The following is a 17864-nucleotide window of genomic DNA, read 5'->3' on the forward strand; positions in this document are numbered from 1 at the left end:
AGAGGAATTGCAACAAGATTTTTTTTTTGAAGAAATGTTTATTGCAATAATATTATTAAAATAAAATTGTTTATATTTTACCGAACTAAAAGATATTCTAAATTATTTTTTGATTTCAAAAGCGCTAAATAAGTAGGTGTACTAAACGGCAACAACTTAACTGAAAAATGGAATTGTTTGAGGTGAAATATTTTCAGTCAGTTTAAAAATTCATAATATGTTCGACTGTAGTGAATATAAGGAAGCCAAGCATTAATGCAATGAGCATTCAAACATGCTTAAGTTACTCATCCTTTCTTTGTCTTCTCTCTTCCTCTCTCTTTCTTTCGATCTATCTCTCTTTTTTTATTTTTCATTCTTTTTTTCCCTTCCTTCAATCTCCCTGGTGACAGAAATTCAATTTGTTAAAGCTTCAATGCACCAGCACACTCGTACAATATAAATAAAATTACGACAACTTACGCAGTATGGAGTAGAGAAGTGTAAACTAAAAAATTTGTTACTTTTTAGGATATTAAAATAAATTTCTTTAACAGAAATTCAACAACACAGGAAGATTATTCACAAAGTTTTATGTGCTATTTAATTTTTTATTATGTCGATCTGACAATAATAACCAGCATTTTTAGTATGGTTTATTCCAAGGAATGTAAAAAAATCTTGAGGCATATAAGTAAGTAGTGGTGTGCGTAACAAAGCTCTTGATGTACTTGATGTAGATCATACAATGCCAAACATTAGTCATAATTTGTGGGTTCAATACAGGCATGGCCTAATGCCTGTGATGGGATGTATGTATGTATGTAAGTTTGTATGTTAATACGTTTGTGTGTGTTTGTATGCGTGTATTTTGGTAAGTATAAATGTTTGTACGTGTATGTATGTTTGCGTTTTTTTATGCATGTATATATATTATAAATGTAAACACACGCAAACATGCATGAGTTCAAATTTATAATTTTATACAGTGCAAGACTATTGAATGATCAAAGGGTATTTTAAAAAATGTAGCTGACGATCTTTGGATAATTATCATGATATACATTGATACATACCATGATATGGATACATAAAGTGATATATGTACAGATATTGTGATTTATATATAGTGCAGTGCATATATAAATGTGGTAGCGGTAAATTAGTTGTAGGAATTTAGGTTTTTGATTAATTAAATTAAGTTTATTTTGGATTACAATTCCATTCCAACCCTTAAACAAAACTACGCAGACAATTTTCGTCTTACTTTTAACAGAAAATTAAAGAGCAGTTGAAATGATGAAAATACCAACCGAAGTACTTGCACGGTTAAATAGTAACACCAAATAACAACATTATGATAATTAAATTAGTAGATTTTGCTTAAATTAATATGTTAATCTATCTTCTCATGCTACGAACATACTTTCGAAAGAACTATAAAATTCAGTTATTGATTATACAGTTGAAGGTTTGTGTAAATATCTGACAAATACTACCATTCTTTATTTGTTAAAATTGCAAAACTCAGTTTATGATTCACTCGAATTATGCATGAGCTGCCACTTGCTGCTTCAAATCATGCGAGAACAACAACTATTTGTAAAAGTTGAAACATTTATAACACTGAAATATGAATGAAATATGAATAGTTGCTGAGTTATGATGGATGGAAAGAAACGTGCGATTTATTGTTGTTGCGTTAAAGTTGAGTCATGGTTTTTATATCACAGTGAGAAAAGTAAAGTGTTTCATTCGCTTATTAACTACTCAGACTTTCTTTTAATCCCATCATAATTATAATTATTGTCTTTATAACTATTATCACATAAAATGTTATCATACTGATATTTTTTAATTATATACTTTTAAAAATGTTTCGAACATTCTAAATGCAAGTTGATAAACTGCATAATGAAATCGTGTTGAATAAACTAACACCTCACATTTCTGACGAGTTGCAATTTATACAAAACAATTCAGACATAAAAACTGCTTCAAACCTGTTAAAAAATGTATAAAATAAATGAAAAGAAACACGAAAAAATTTAACGTGCAAACATAAAAAAGTAAAAAAAATAAAATTATGCATTCTGACGTTTCTTTTCAAACAGGGGACCATCCAACTTCTTAACACAAACGCCGTGCCACCATGATAAAGTTTTTGTGTTCTGCATATTTTCACACCACTCAGCATACATACATACGTACGTACATACGTGCATACATACATACATACATACATACATATACACCTACATACATACACAGACGGTGATGCAGGATGGATGCTTAAAGGGGAAGAGAGACAGACACGCAAATCAATGCATGCACACAATTTTCTTTAGCGTAGAAACGTTCTTCTTATAATTGAATGCATAATTAATGTCATGTTAATCATTTTTGTTCTTCTATTACAGATATCAGCCAAATGTTTTACATGTTTGTATGTACAAAAAGATTATTTTTATCATTTATACATAACATAACAGAGCAAATATGTCTAGGAAACCCTGATGTTGCTGTCCCGATACATTTTGCTCTTTCACGATTCACCTACTTGACACACAAAATCCCAAGTTAGCCGTTTTAATTTTTATGCGACTAGTTGTCAGAATTCTTTAACTTTGTTGAATATGCTCATGAGCATAAGCGCACGTAATGAATTCGAATTCGTTTCGTGCGCAAGTTCACACACACACACGCACACACACACACACGAGTTTAACGCACATACAAAGATACACACACAGATATAAGGCACATACAAACGAACACGGACACGTTGAGGCGGATCAATAGTCTGATGATGCAGACGACGATCAATACATGGATGTCGCTAGGTGGCGGCAACGGCGGGAAAGGATATCATTAATCTCAAAATTACGTTCGACACCTCACATTTTCGCCCACTAATTAAGCTTATGATCTGCTTTATATTTAGCTCCAAACTTCAATATTTGCCGCCGGAAAGAGTTTCACAGAAAATATTTTAAATAAATCATCAGCTCTAATTTCCTGTCCGCGTTTTAGATCGTCTGTCCAGCCTGGTGTTGACGCCATGCATAATTTACGCGCCCGGCTGCTTTATTGCGCGATACCAGTTACAATCACTTGCTCAAAACGAAAATATCTCGCATTTATTATTTTTAAATTAATAAAAAAATAGAAAAATAAATGAAAAATAATAAAAAAACAGCTTAGCTTGATAGCGAAATTTGTTTGAAAAATTTTTTCAAAATAAATTTCAATTGAATGGATTGTTTAAACCATTTTTACTTGAATGTTTTCAAAGAAATTTTTACATATTTTCTGCGACATAAATAAAAACTTCTTAGTTTCAGCTCTTCCACTCTTTTTCCAATGCTTCATTGGCTTTCCATCTCTGCTCGAATCGATTTCAAAATTGCAGTTCTAACCTTCAAAATATGTCTCTTGTCCCGCCACGAACGTGTCAGAATATCATTTTCATAAGAGAAAAAACTAACTAAGAAATTACTTGACATGTGTAACATGAAGGAGTTAGAAACCTAACGTTGAACGTGATATCATCGACTTAACAGCTACTCCTACATTAAAACTTCGAGACGTTTATAACTTCTTACAAAGGCTCTGATGATGATAAAGATGTTAGTAACCTCGAGTCGTGGCATTGGTAATTATGAAAATATCAATTAAAATATTTCTGCTATTATTAATAATGATCATCATCATTAGAATTGCGTTAAAGCAGAGCGTGCATACGCGGTATACATTACTTGAGTACGTTCGCAACATCGATGTCTATTTATATTTATAAATGAATTCACCAATCTTTCGAACATTCACACGGGCAATTAATTCTACTTTAACATAAATTACAGTTTATTCATATTGAAAACGTAAACCAATTATCTCATTGTTATAACTATTTAGTGTATATTAAACGTTTAAATATATATATACGTTTTTCAATATACACAGTATAGTAAGGTATAATTAAAATTGTATATGTGTGTGTATGTGTGTGTGTGTGTGTACTTCGTGTTGTTTGTTAATTTCCTGTCCATTTATATTGTTTTAAAAGTTTAACGGATGGAGATTTAAATTGGATGAAATAGTTTTTCCTTTCCTCCCAACATTCTTCTTTCTTATTAAATGCGCCTTCCTCAAACTTTAAAAGATGCATTAGAATGCACTTCGACAATTTTTGTACGTCTGCCTGTGTTTGCATGTGTGTGGGAGTTTAAGTGTGTGTGTGTGTCGGTGTTTTTGTGAGTGTGTGTGTGTGAATTCATGCGTGAATATGTGTGGAGTGTGTGGGCTTGTGTGTGTTGTTTGTGTATGTTGTGTATGTTGGTGTGTTTGTGGTGTGTGGGCGATGTGTGTGTATTGCAGTGGCCGTATCTCAAAGTCGGAGCCAATTAAGAATAGAAAGTGCATTCATTATTCACTACTTCACCATCCACAAACTCCTTTATTGGATGCTTCTTGTGTTTTAGAATTTTCAAACAAAAGGCGGTCAAAATTGTTAACTTTTTGCTGTTGAATTTTTGATGTCGTAATTAATTTTAAACTCAACGAAACGTTTTAAACATTTTTTGTTAAAAGATTAGAAGCGTAAAACAGGCAAATAAATTTTTTATTAAATCAGGCAAATGAAATTTCTTAGAAGAACATACTTTCAACTCTATCTGCATCCACATCGTCATCTTCCTCTTCGTAATAAAATTCATTCCGGTTGATATTCTTACTGTAGTTGGAGTTGTTGGCGTTGGTGGTATTGTTGTTGGCCGTGGTGGAGTTGTTGTTGTTCATGAGCGAGAAGATGATTCCAGATTGCGAATTGATTCCAACAGCGGTGACGACCATCTTGGCACTCCCTTCCATCACGTGGGTGCCTGGATGGGCGGTTGAGATAGGGGTTAAATGAGATTTGCGTGTGTTGTACTACTAACCATCCTATAACGTTTTCTGGGGTTATTTAGTTGCTCGTTAAAACGTTTCCTGTATGTTTGGGATCGAGATCTATCTTGTTCTTCTCTAAGCTCAAATTTGATTATATATAACAGTCTCATTTGTATTTGCTCGTTTTTGACTTTACATGATATTTTGCATGCTATGTTGACTTGCTTGCTTCGTACGCACGTGCGTGATTCAATGATAATGTTTCACGACGCTGGCATAAGTGTTGCTATATACATGTTTTTGATTGATTGATTGATTGAAAGTTTGTGTGATGTACAGTTAGTTGTCTGTTAGCATAAATGCCTTTGTATGTTTAGTATTCTTGCGTGCATTTAATTTATATTGATAAGTTCCTATTACTTATTAGCATGTCTCATAATTGAATGCTAGCGTGTATTAATTTTTGACCAGAGAGCAAACATGGTCATGCGAATGAAAGATTCGAAACGCGTGTCAATCTACGTACCCGCTTGCTTGTGCATTTTTAGTTATGAACATTTTTGCGTGTGGCTGACGGAATGAATTGTTTGATGTCCGTGCATCTGGTCTGGCTGTTTGATGTCGTTGGCTTATTGGATGGACGTGTTGGTGCGACACCAACACAGATTAAGTTAAAAATTTTTTGTTAGCGATTTTTTTTAAATTTTTCCAATCTTTACAGAAAATGAAAATAAATAAATAGAAAATATTTCTACCAATAAATTACATTTTCATTAGTGATTCGTGTAGCAGATTGTATAATAATTAACTTCAACGTAACGTATGCCGTGTTTGAGCGTCATCGCGATCATGATACACCATGATTGTATCATGATCTATCATGATACATCATGTCATGATGCATCCTCGTTTAAAATGATGGACGTACGCGATAATATTGGAGGATACGAAATTTAAAAGCCTCTAACAGCTTTGCAATTGAATGAATAGGATTTTTGAGATGCACTGCAATTTTCAAAATCATTTATCATCGCCGAAACGTAAGAATGCGCAAATAAAATAATTAACGTAGAGTTATGATAATCATCTCCGATAATGACGATCATGATGATGATGATCATATAATGATGACGATGTTAATTTCCTTTAAATGATGATGATGGTGGTGCTGTGAGTGGTGATGTTTGATTATCATTTGAAGATGATGTTGCTGCTTTTGAAATGGTAATGGCGATGATATAATGAGGATGATGACTATGTAGCAACATTTTCGATGATGATGAAGACGTGAGAAAATGTTAATAATGAAATAATTAAAAATGTTGACGCATGTGCAATATGCTGTTGTGTTGAAAACAATGATTTTAAACCTGTAGCAGATCATAATTACATAAAAATATTTCTGTATATACAAACAAAGTATGTACAAATAAAGACGTGATGTTAATTTATATTTATATGTTAGTTTATAATGTTAGTTTGTTGTTATGTTAGTTTATAATATGTCAGTGATGAATGGCAACCAATGACTTCATAAAGTTAGCGTGTGTAAATTTTCTTTCTCTGCAGATTTTGTCCAAATGTTGTTTGTCAGACAACTGAACGTGCTACTGTTCACTAATTCGTTGTTGAAGTGCAATCTCGATCAATACACAACCACATGTGGTTTGCGAATGCAGTTGTGTGTGGTTTTGGTCATTGTGTGATTTCATTAGAAACGTTTGTGGTCGCGTTCATTGTTTTGTTCATGTTCGTTTTTGTGTTAGTGTCAGTAGTTGTGTTTGTGTTCAATGTTGGGTTCTTCTATTTGGATTTTTCGTGTAATCGTGATTGTTCGACGGTTCGCAACCGTGCTGATTTAATATTTTGGTGCTTCTGAAAATTTTTTGCAATTTTGCCAACAACCGATAAATATTTTTGATATTACAAAATTAATTTTACGTAACAACATGCAAAACGAAACAAATTATAACAACATGCAACGGATGCAAGCAACTTGTACTCGTGAAGAGCAGCAACACCATACCACTTGCAACAAAACACCATAAAAGGCATAGAAAATCCAACAATTGCAGAAACGACGGTGAACAAGCAGCGCTTTTAATCATAGCCAACAACATACAGCAACACACACAACATGCAACAACACAAATCTCACCAAAACATGCAACCAAATTCAACACCATGTAGCAACACAAAACAACATGCAATAATAAACAGCAACATAAAACATCCATCCACACAGGAAGTTACTTTGCAGATTTTGCTTCATGCTTTCCGATGTATATCGTTGCTATAAATATCTCTGATCAGTTTATTATCTGGAAGTCATTATTTCATAAGAAAAAGTTTCAAACTAGCATACGCGTATTTCGAAACGTAGACATAGCAGTTGCAGTCAATATACCCACGCACACTTGAATAATTAAATATGGCTCACACATGTCATTGAAGTATGCTTGCAGATTCATTCGCTCGTGTTCCGATGCAACAACATGTTTCCAACTGACATCTTGTCATCACTCACGAAAAAGATAGACCAGACAGATGTTATCTCACAAATGAGTTTACAAAAACTCTGGCAAATAACTTTGTTGTTCGAACGAAGATTAATTTTTGAAATTCTAATAACTTGGCATTCGTTCAAGTGGTTCTATCAATAAATTCTGCAGATGGTTTAGCTGCGCGAGTTTCATCATTTAGCAATAGCACAAATTCCGTGATGAAAGAATTTTTGGCTGAAGATAGAATTCGAATTAAAATAACGCTCCCATCGTGGAAATATCTTCCTGGAAACAAATCAAATCTATTTTTATATAAACAGTTGATAAACCCAATTAATAAATTAATTATGACGGATTGATGGAGATGAAAAACCATTCTTAAATGTTTTTGAAATAATGAAATCACACGAGGTCAGCAAAGTGAGAAAATTCAACGTGCAACAACAGAAAATCACATGCCAACACACACAGACACCCAACAACATACACAAGCACGCATAAACACACAACAACATACACAAACACGCAACGACATACACAAACACACTTTCATAAGTTGAAGAAAGGTGCACTGGTTACGTGCCCCGAGCTATTAAAACGTTCAACTCGTCTGACCTTAACTCAACCTACGAAAAGTTATTTTCCATGTTATTTGACGTTTTCTCTCATTAACCTGGTTTGGTTATTGGCTTCACAGACTATAACACAAAAATTTTAGGCATACATGCACGTTGGATACGGGTTTATTTTCTCCGTATATTCAGAACAAAAATAACTCTCCATTTTATGTGTTGATTATTGTATTATAGAAATAGATCAATTGTAGCCTGTCCAATTTAGGACTGACTACATTTTCACCTGGTGGTGGTCCCTGAGCAAGTTTAAAAAACAAAACAACCAACAAAACATTATTAAAAATTTTGCTTCTGTACAAACGACTTGTTTAGAAAATTAAAACTACAATTTATCATGTTTCGTATAAACTTTAAAACAAGAAGAACAAACAAAAGCAAAAAAGTTTTTTCATCCAAAAAAAACATTAAAAAAATTCATCCCACTGAAACAAAGGCTTCGAAATAAATGTGGTCATTAGAAAGTCGACCGTGCCACACATCAATCAGAAATCCAGATATAAATAAAAATTTATATTTAAAAAATAATGAACGAATGAACGAACGAACGAAAATAATAAATTTATAACTCAATGAATGATAGTTTGATTATTATAAGGAATTTTAACAACTTTGCATCCGTTCAATTGGTTGGTTTGTTTGACTGAATGAATATGTAAAATAGATTTGGTCTAATTTACAACGACTATTGGTCGGAATGTAAAACAAATCATTTCACTTTTCATTACAAAAAAACGAATCATTATATTTCAATTTACCGAATTATTTCATAAAAGCCTTAATCGACTCTGCTGTGAAGTTCTGTTTCAAGTTTTTAACGTTTCCATGATCCATTCAGAACACACCTGTCCTCAGAAATGACGCATGGTCACACACAAAATAATTTCATTTTATTTTTATTTATTAAAAACTGGTCAAATGTTGAAAGTTTTTATAGGTTTTTGAAAATTCAGCTGTGTTTATTTGCGTTTGAAATATGTTTTCATCTGATCACTTGCATTTGGAAATGCCAAAAATTATTTAAAAAAAATTTAATTCACTTTAAAATCAATGTAATACTTTACTTACAAAAGATTTTAAATGTGTAACTCTAATTTTACTTCGATATTGCCAATCGCATACGAATACAAGTTGGTGACCAACTTATCTGACAGAGACATTCCTAGAACAATGCCATCTCTGAATCAAACATTGCACTCTGACAACTGAGGCTTACTGTTTATACCTTACACAAACTTGGCGATTGGTCGAAGGAATTTCTTCGTAATGGGTCTTGCTGCCTGGAATAGTTTGCCTAGGGACCTTTGTGATCCTGTGTTGTTTGTTATTCAATTTTGTAGAAGGTTGAAACACCATCTTTCTGTCCAAGCTTACCCGTGCTAACGTTTTTCCATTCAATGCATTGGCTTAATAAAGAGCTACGCAAAGTACTTCTGTAATGGTTAGAGCCTCTGAAATATTTTTAAAAAGGCGATTATAAATACACTATTTTCAGTAATAATAATAACAATACTACTACTAATAATAATAAATTGATATAAATATTTATTTTTAAAAATGTTGTTAATTTTCATTGCACTGCAAGAGTACTTTCGATCAAAGAAAATTTTTTTCCGCCTCATTCGACAATTTTACTTCTAACACACTCAACTGCACCGCTTGCTTTCAGACAACAATAATTCTACTAATTAACTTCGGCAGTCATTTTGAGGTGCACCTCTTATGGCCATAACCATTAACCATTTCAAAATCATCTCACGAGTGTTTAATAACATCGCGTGATTTTCGCTGGCCATCAATTAATTAATGAACTAACAAAAAAAAATTTTACTCATCTTTTTATCATATGTGCATATATAAACAGAGGTATAGAAAAAAAGAGAAAGAGAGAGAAAAAGAGAAAGATTTGTGCGTATATACCCAGACGCAAACACCTACAAAAAAGGCTACAAAAAGCCGATTTGCTACTGAAAATCTATTATATTAAAGTTTAAAAAAAATTTGCAAATAATTTTACTAAAAGTTTTGCCAAAACTTGCATCAATTCATCCATCTACTTATCTAAAAATTAATCCATTTATTTATTTATCTATTTATTAGTCCGTTGTCCAGTTTTTCATCCGAAAATTCTGCTATCCATTTACTCTGTTATCCATTAATTCATCCATACATCCATCCACCCATCAATTTTTTCATTCGTCTATTCATTCATTCATCCATCAATATGCACGTGCTCTTTTAATTAAATATGACACCTTTTATTCATTCATCCAGGCTTCCGTCCATCTATCCATTTATCTATCTATCTATCTATCTATCTATCTATCTATCCATCCATCAATCCATTCATCCATTCGTCCGTCCGTCCATTCATCCGTCTATCCATCCATCCGTCCATCCCTGGAATTTCCCTGGTAGAACATATTAACGCGAATGTCATTTTGAAAACTTTTAATCAGTTCTATTATCATTGGAATGTGATATCTCTAAAGATTAAAAGAAAAACTGCTTACATTATTTATGTTTGTCATTTTTCAAATGTAATTTAAAAATCTAGTCAAACTCATCATCACCACACCATCACCATCATCATCAATCATCATCATCATCATCATCACCGTCATTGTCATCATCATCGATGAATGATGAACAAAGCCATTCATTGCTCAAAAATCAAAAATTTTGTCATCGTTTCGTATAACAGAACGATGAAATTGCAGAGTTGGGCGTTGTTGAAATTGTAATACGAATAGCATCAAACAGTGTAATGAGAAATGTCAATGAACTGTCAAATTAATTCTATGAATTAACTAGTGTTTGCTGCGAGTGAACCAATATTTGTATGAATAATGAATGAATGAACGAACGAACGAACGAATGAATAAATGAATGAAGGAATAAAAACATAATAAATCAATCAATTATAATAATATGAATAAATTATACAATATGAATAAATTATGTTAATGAGGCACCTGAGAGGAGCATGGGATCGAAGTCGTGTCCCTTCTTCACGTGATCCGACTCGCCTGTTAAGGAACTTTCGTCAACTTTCAAATCATTGCACTGTATGACGATCCCGTCTGCCGGAAGTAAATCACCTGTTGGTGATGATGATGATGATGATGAGGATGATGATGGCGACGGCATAGCAACGATATCAAATTGTCAGTTTAAATGGCAACGAGTGAAACTGAAAAAGCGATAAACAGGATCTGGCTAGATCCGTCATTTCGCTAATTGGAAAGGGCATTCATTTTAGGACAAAGACGGGAGATTAAAGTGAAGAGTGCAAGGAGTGCGAGGTTGATAGGTACATCTCTAACGATGATGACGTTGTTTCGAAGGCTTTCTTCAACAACAAAGGAAATAACGAAATGAGAATGCCGCAATAAAGATTGCTGCTGTCGTAAACTCACAATGAGGATGATGATTATTATTATTATTATTATTATTATTATGGAGATTACGATAACGATGACGATGATGTTATGGTCTACAATAAAAACTAATATAAATAAAATTATATTAATCATCTTTCCACTCTGCACACAACATCAAAAATTAACCACAAGTGAGTAATAACAACTCATAAATAGCATTAATACATAAACTAATCACATCTGATCCCCCAAACAAACAAAAAACAATAACAACAGCAACAGCAACGACAACAGCAACGACAACAAACAGCAGCAACAACAACAACGCAACTAACCATATTTGACCTGACAAATATCTCCGACGACCAACTCCGCCACAGGAATTTGGAGCAGCTCTCCGTCTCTAATGGTGGCGAATTTGTGTTCCACCTGGATTCTGCTCTGCAGACCTCTGAACTGCTTCTCCTTCCGCCAGTCATTGAATGACGTCACGATGACGACGACGAAGACTGCAATCAAAATGGCGGCTCCTTCAATCCAGCCTGCCTTTGATTCCGACTGATCGTGATGGCCTGGATCGTGTGCAATCATGATGATGATGATGACTATGAAAATGATGATGGTGGTGATGACGATGGTGATGACGATGATAATAATGAAGTTGGTGATGATGTTACAATGTGATGTAAAATGCATTGATGATATGAATGTGATGATGATTATGTGATAAATTGTCATTTACTTAACGATAATATAATAATAACTGATAAAATGTTGATGTGACGAGATGCTATCATGTGGTGTTTTAATGTGATAATGATGATGATGATGATGAATTCAAGTGACAGGTGATAATGATGATGACGATGCAGTTATGAAGATTGATTAATGATGTTATATGTGTAATGTGACCGTGTGAAAAAAAATTAATAATGCCATCTCGAGGCGATGCTTGAGATAATTTAAGATGGCACGACTTTGTGATGTGATCAATATGTGAGATGGACTTGACAAGATGATGTTATCATTACGTGAAATCTGTAACAGTGTAAAAATAGAAGTGTACTAAAAAAAATTAAAAAAAGTTATTAGATTAAAAATTTTTCATTATGTGTCGATGATTTAGATATTCAAAATGATGTCATGTCGAGAGTGCAGAAATTAATTAATGATGACAATAATATATTTTAAATGATTAAAGTGGTAATAATGAGAGTATTTACGATGACGACGACGAAATAGAGATCAAATAAAAATTACAAATAATAAAAATTTCATTATCATTTGGATTGTCAATTAATTTGCGTTAAGTATTGCTCTTAATCAGTCTCTAATTGGTATTTCTCTTGAATTTTCCATAAAAGATTACGACATGATGATGCGACGAAGGAATTATATACTTTTTTAAGGTATATGATATCATGGTGACTAAGAAAATATGTTTGATGGAAAATATTTCCATAAAGACATTTTTGAACGTTTAAATATTGGTAACTTTGAATTTGAAGACCCTTTTATTGCTGGTTAGTTCATGATGATAAACACTTGATAAAGATAATTTTTTGAAGATGACAAACTGATTATAATATGATAATGACGAGATGATAATACGATGATGACGTCATGATGACGCCTATTTGATATGTAGGTGCAGAAATGATGGCTTGGCTGCGGGCTGCAACGTTTAAGCTTCGTCATAAATATTTCAGATTTTATTGCACTATCATTTTAGTTGACAGACAAGTTTCAAAAATGTGTGTGCATGTGTGTGTGTGTGTGTGTGTGTGTGTGTGTGTGTGTGTGTGTGAATTTACTGACACCTATGTAGATACCATCACGATTATCTACTAACCTCAACACCAACTGGTGCTACGAAACATGAATTTTTCAAAATATCGTGACGTGAAAATAAATTAAAATATATAAATAACAATTTAGATGTTACATGACAGCCAATGTTTTTGTGATTTACATTATTTTGTGATTTTCATTACTCAATTATTGCAGTTGAACACTCTTTTTTTTACTCAAATCGGTTTTGCTTCCTCTGATATTCATTGTCGCTGTCTTCCACACCTCCAACCCCTCTCACTACATTACAATCTCTCGCAACTTTCTGGGCGGATCTCATTCAGATAATTTTTTGATTTTTTGGCGGCTGTTGAACGCTACCAGCGGTAGTGCTACGATGCTGCTGCTGGTGATGATGATGAGGAGGAGGAAGTGAGGAGGAGGAGGAGGATGAAAATGAATATTTAGAGTGGTTGAAAATATTGATGAAAAAATATTAACCAAACGAATCTTCATCATCAATGGGTGGTTGGTAAAATGAGAGAACCAGAGAAATGAAAGCGGCGACGATGAGGATGATGAGGGTGATGTCTTGAAGGGCCTCCCACATCAGGCAGAGGAATGATTTGGCCGGTTCAGGGTCGATGACGTTGCTGCCAAAGACCAACTTCCGCTCTTCCAGCTCTGCTGGGTTGCTGCTGAGGCCTGTGATGATGGTGGTGGTGATGGTGGAGATGATAGTGATGGTGGTGGGTGCCACGTAATAATTTTAGCATAATTTATTTTGTGTCCGTAAATTTTATGTCATATTTTCATTGCTTATTGTAACTCATTGACTTTTAAAAAAATAGTAAAATGTGTGCTTTTTTGAAAAATTGATCGATTTCACATCAAAATTAGCCTCAAAACGATTGTACCCACGCAAGCGTCGCGTTGATTTGTTTGAGTGCGAGCCACACTTTGATCGAGTGGCAAGTATATAAAGAACATAAAGACGGTCGTCCTTTATTTAAACTATTCCCTAGCAATGCGATAATGCAACCAACATATATTCAGCAGTTCATTAGGATTTAATTGAATCAAAATTACTAAATTGACGACGGTTCTAAAACGTTGATAAATAGTAATTTAATGAAAAATTTCAAATTATAATGGACAAATTTCAAGTAATATTACATACACAAATGTAAGTTAAAACCTCCGTACGATGAATGAATGAATGTTAGTAAATAATTATACTTAATGGCACAACCACACAACTGCACAACAACACAACTGCACAACAACACAACTGCACAACAACACAAGGACACTGGAAAGTACTCGTTCATAAGCGATCAAAAACGGTGCGTAAATAGATTTTTGTTTATAAAAAGTAAACTTTTCAATGAAAAATTCAATTTACGTGAACGTTCACAAACCATGTATGTATGTTATATACAAATGGATGTATGTTTGTATTTAGGCATGTATGTACGTATGGATGGATGGATGGACGATGGATGTATACACGTGTATGTATGTTTGTATGTGTGTACGTATGTATCCATGTATACAATAAATGTATGTGAATATTGTCGTACATGCACATATCATATACATGAAAGAAATAGAAGACAAACACACAATAAACAAATCAAGTGTACAATAAATTATTCTGGAATTTATAATGCAAATACGTTTTCCACTTTATTATTATGCATGTGTATTAACGCAGATATACAGTTACATATCCGTATAAAACACATACACAGTCTCACACATGCAAACACACACACATACACACACACACATACATACACACACACACACACACACACACACACACACATGAACTCACTTATATGTGTAATATCTATATTGTGTAGAGTGAATATTAGAATGACGCCATGATGTTAATGTACGGTTCTACCTGTTCCGTGTGTTCAACGAGTGCAAGATTAACAGGGGAGCTCCTTCCTTACTCCGCGTTCATTAAGTATTTTTTTCTGTTTTTCTTTTTTTATCGTTAACGTAATTTTCTTTCCGACGAAACAGTTTTTGATTTTATTCCGAAGTTTTTTTTGTTGCTTCCCCTTCGCAGATCAATCAATTTTGATGCACGCTTGCATAGTTAGCTCAGTCCTTAAAAGATCATTTTATCCTTTCCTACAAATCTTCGGATTTTCCAGTGCGTTTTTTGATGTTTGGCAATTTAGTTGTAACGGTTTAATTATGTGTATGTTTCCATTTCGTAATGTTATTACTGCATGTGTTCAAGATAGACTCTTACTTCAACAAAGGAACCACAGTTTTTCTTTTCCTGTTGGTCTATTCGTTTCTGTTTATTAGGCAAAAATTTTTCTGAAAGAATCTTTGTCAACAACTCTCCAAACGTAAATTTATTTTCGCCGAAGCATCAAAACAAATGAGCCACACAAGCTTTTCCAACTTGCTTACCAAATGTGAGTTTTGTTATTGTTGTTCATTGATTGCCTGTCTGTCATTGTTTAAAAGATTGAAAAAGTTATTCAGGCAACACGTATAATCATCATTATCGTCATCATCATCATTTTTATTATCATCATCGTCGTCGTCGTCATCATCAGTATCGTGTTTTCATGCTTAATAAACATTTCGACTTTTGTTCTTTTCCATCACCACAATTACATTTTCATTGGAAAAACGTTTTTGCGAATTATTCATTAATGCTTTATTGCATAAAAAATATTACAGTAAATAATTTCGAATGGCAGAGTGAAGAGAGAGAAATATATTTGCAAGCACCATTGAACCCCATGAAACATGCAAATATTTTGGTTCGTGCATTGTACGTACAATAGAAATAACATCAATTCATTCGTTTCTATCTCACGGTAATATGTATCTCCAACAAAACTGGACTGTGCAATCAATCATTCCTCTTTCTTCAATGCCATTTCACACAAAACTCACAAAGTTCTACTTACATTTCTGCCAGTATACTTAAAATTCTGCAACACCACGTCACAAAACAAATTATTAACTATTATACGTGCAACTGCTAGTAAACAATTTTTTCTAAACTCCTTCAATCATATTAAATCAATCAAAATAAAAAATGATTTTTTTTGAATTAGTGTTTATTAAAAATTCACCTAAATGTGTAAAACATTTGTAAAAATTCAGGAATGAATGAAGAAGCACGTTTGCTGCAGAGTCCACAAATGACCTCACCATCTCAGAAGGAACATCGGCAAGCGCATAAAAACAACATTAAACAACATCAACAACGTCTTTTCAACAGCATCAACAACAGAAACATACAGCATCAATAATAACAACATCAGCAACAGTATCAGCAACAGTATCTGCAACAGCAACATCATTAGCAGCAACATCAGCAACACCAACAACAACATCAACAACAACATCAACAACAACATCAACAACAACAACAACATCAACAAAGCCTACAAAATCAGCAACAAAATCAGCAACATTTACAAAAGCATGGAGCAAGAAAACGACAACAGCAACAAACCATCCGTGGTAGATGTGTAGAGTTTCCGGCACAATTCCACGACACCTCCATAGCGTTGCTGCATGTGTCCAACTGCATCCTTTCCTCTCAACCTCATCAACTCCTTCAATTCTTTCAACGTTATGTCATAGTGAGAAGTCACTTTCCTTTCAATGTCTGGTCGAGAATATCTTTTCAACATTGCACGATTTTCTTTTTTCTTTGTTGCCTAGGTTAAGAAATATTATTTCATTGCTAAGTTTTATTAAAATTCTGCTGTTTTATGTAGTTTTGCTGAGAAACACAACTTCGTTGTTGTTTTTGTTGTGTGTTGTTTATGTTTCAAACGTGTTACATGTGAAAATATTAGCATCAGAAACGTTGAAAGGATTTAAATTGGATTAGATGGAAATCATCCAAGAATGGAACATCTAATCCTAACGGCGTGCTGTCTTGAGTTTTTTGATATTTACCAAATTCTGGTGAAAGGAAGTAACTGATTGCTAATATGAGAAATAATGAAATACAATCTTCATAACAACATTTGTTAAGGTTAGATTGTTTAAAATGTACTTTGCAAATATTAATATAAAGTAAGTGGGATTATTATTCAGTTGCATTGCATTCATCCACCCAAATGTTATAGAACACATTATTATTAAAATGTTTGGTGGATTAAACTTGGAAGCATTACGTAAATAAAGTTGAATGCATTCATTATGTTAAATACCCAAAAAACCTGCAAACTGGAAAATGAAAACATCTATGCATCTACCAGAACAACATCTTCATAACAATTCACAATGCATATCTTCATAACAATTCACCAATGCATTGCCTTCAAATTCAAATATTTTTTTGCATTTTCTTCTCTCAGCACAATTTTCTCAATCGTTATAGATAATCTTCTCGTAAATTCTTCTCGACATTGGAATATTTTGCAGCAAAATTCGTAGAAAACTGCAAGTAAAAACGAGATGTTATGTTGCAGACACTTCATGCCTTTTAATACGTAGTTATAGGAACTTGTGTAACCACATACGCTGATTTTTTACATAAACTTTTTGTTGAATCGAAAGAAAGTTTATTATAAATTATAGTTTAACATTGAATGTCAATATTTTGTTAGAGAACCGCAACTTATATCTGAAAAAATTGGTTTTAAAATGATTTTTTCAATTTATTTTCCATAATTTGCAGACCTTAA

General features: G+C 33.3%; 1 protein-coding gene across 1 annotated transcript; it reads right to left on the bottom strand.

Moving 5' to 3' along the window:
• Positions 1-4626: 4626 nt before the first annotated feature.
• Positions 4627-16859, bottom strand: HELRODRAFT_72729 (hypothetical protein; the record flags this gene model as incomplete). Its single annotated transcript, XM_009013560.1, has 5 exons — positions 4627-4859; positions 10978-11103; positions 11721-11957; positions 13678-13881; positions 16679-16859. 5 exons carry the CDS (start codon positions 16857-16859, stop codon positions 4627-4629), a joined length of 981 nt encoding a protein of 326 aa, XP_009011808.1.
• Between the last annotated feature and the right edge of the window lie 1005 nt (positions 16860-17864).

Source organism: Helobdella robusta, assembly GCF_000326865.2.
Source record: "Helobdella robusta unplaced genomic scaffold HELROscaffold_12, whole genome shotgun sequence".
Taxonomy (NCBI): Eukaryota; Metazoa; Annelida; class Clitellata; order Rhynchobdellida; family Glossiphoniidae; genus Helobdella; species Helobdella robusta.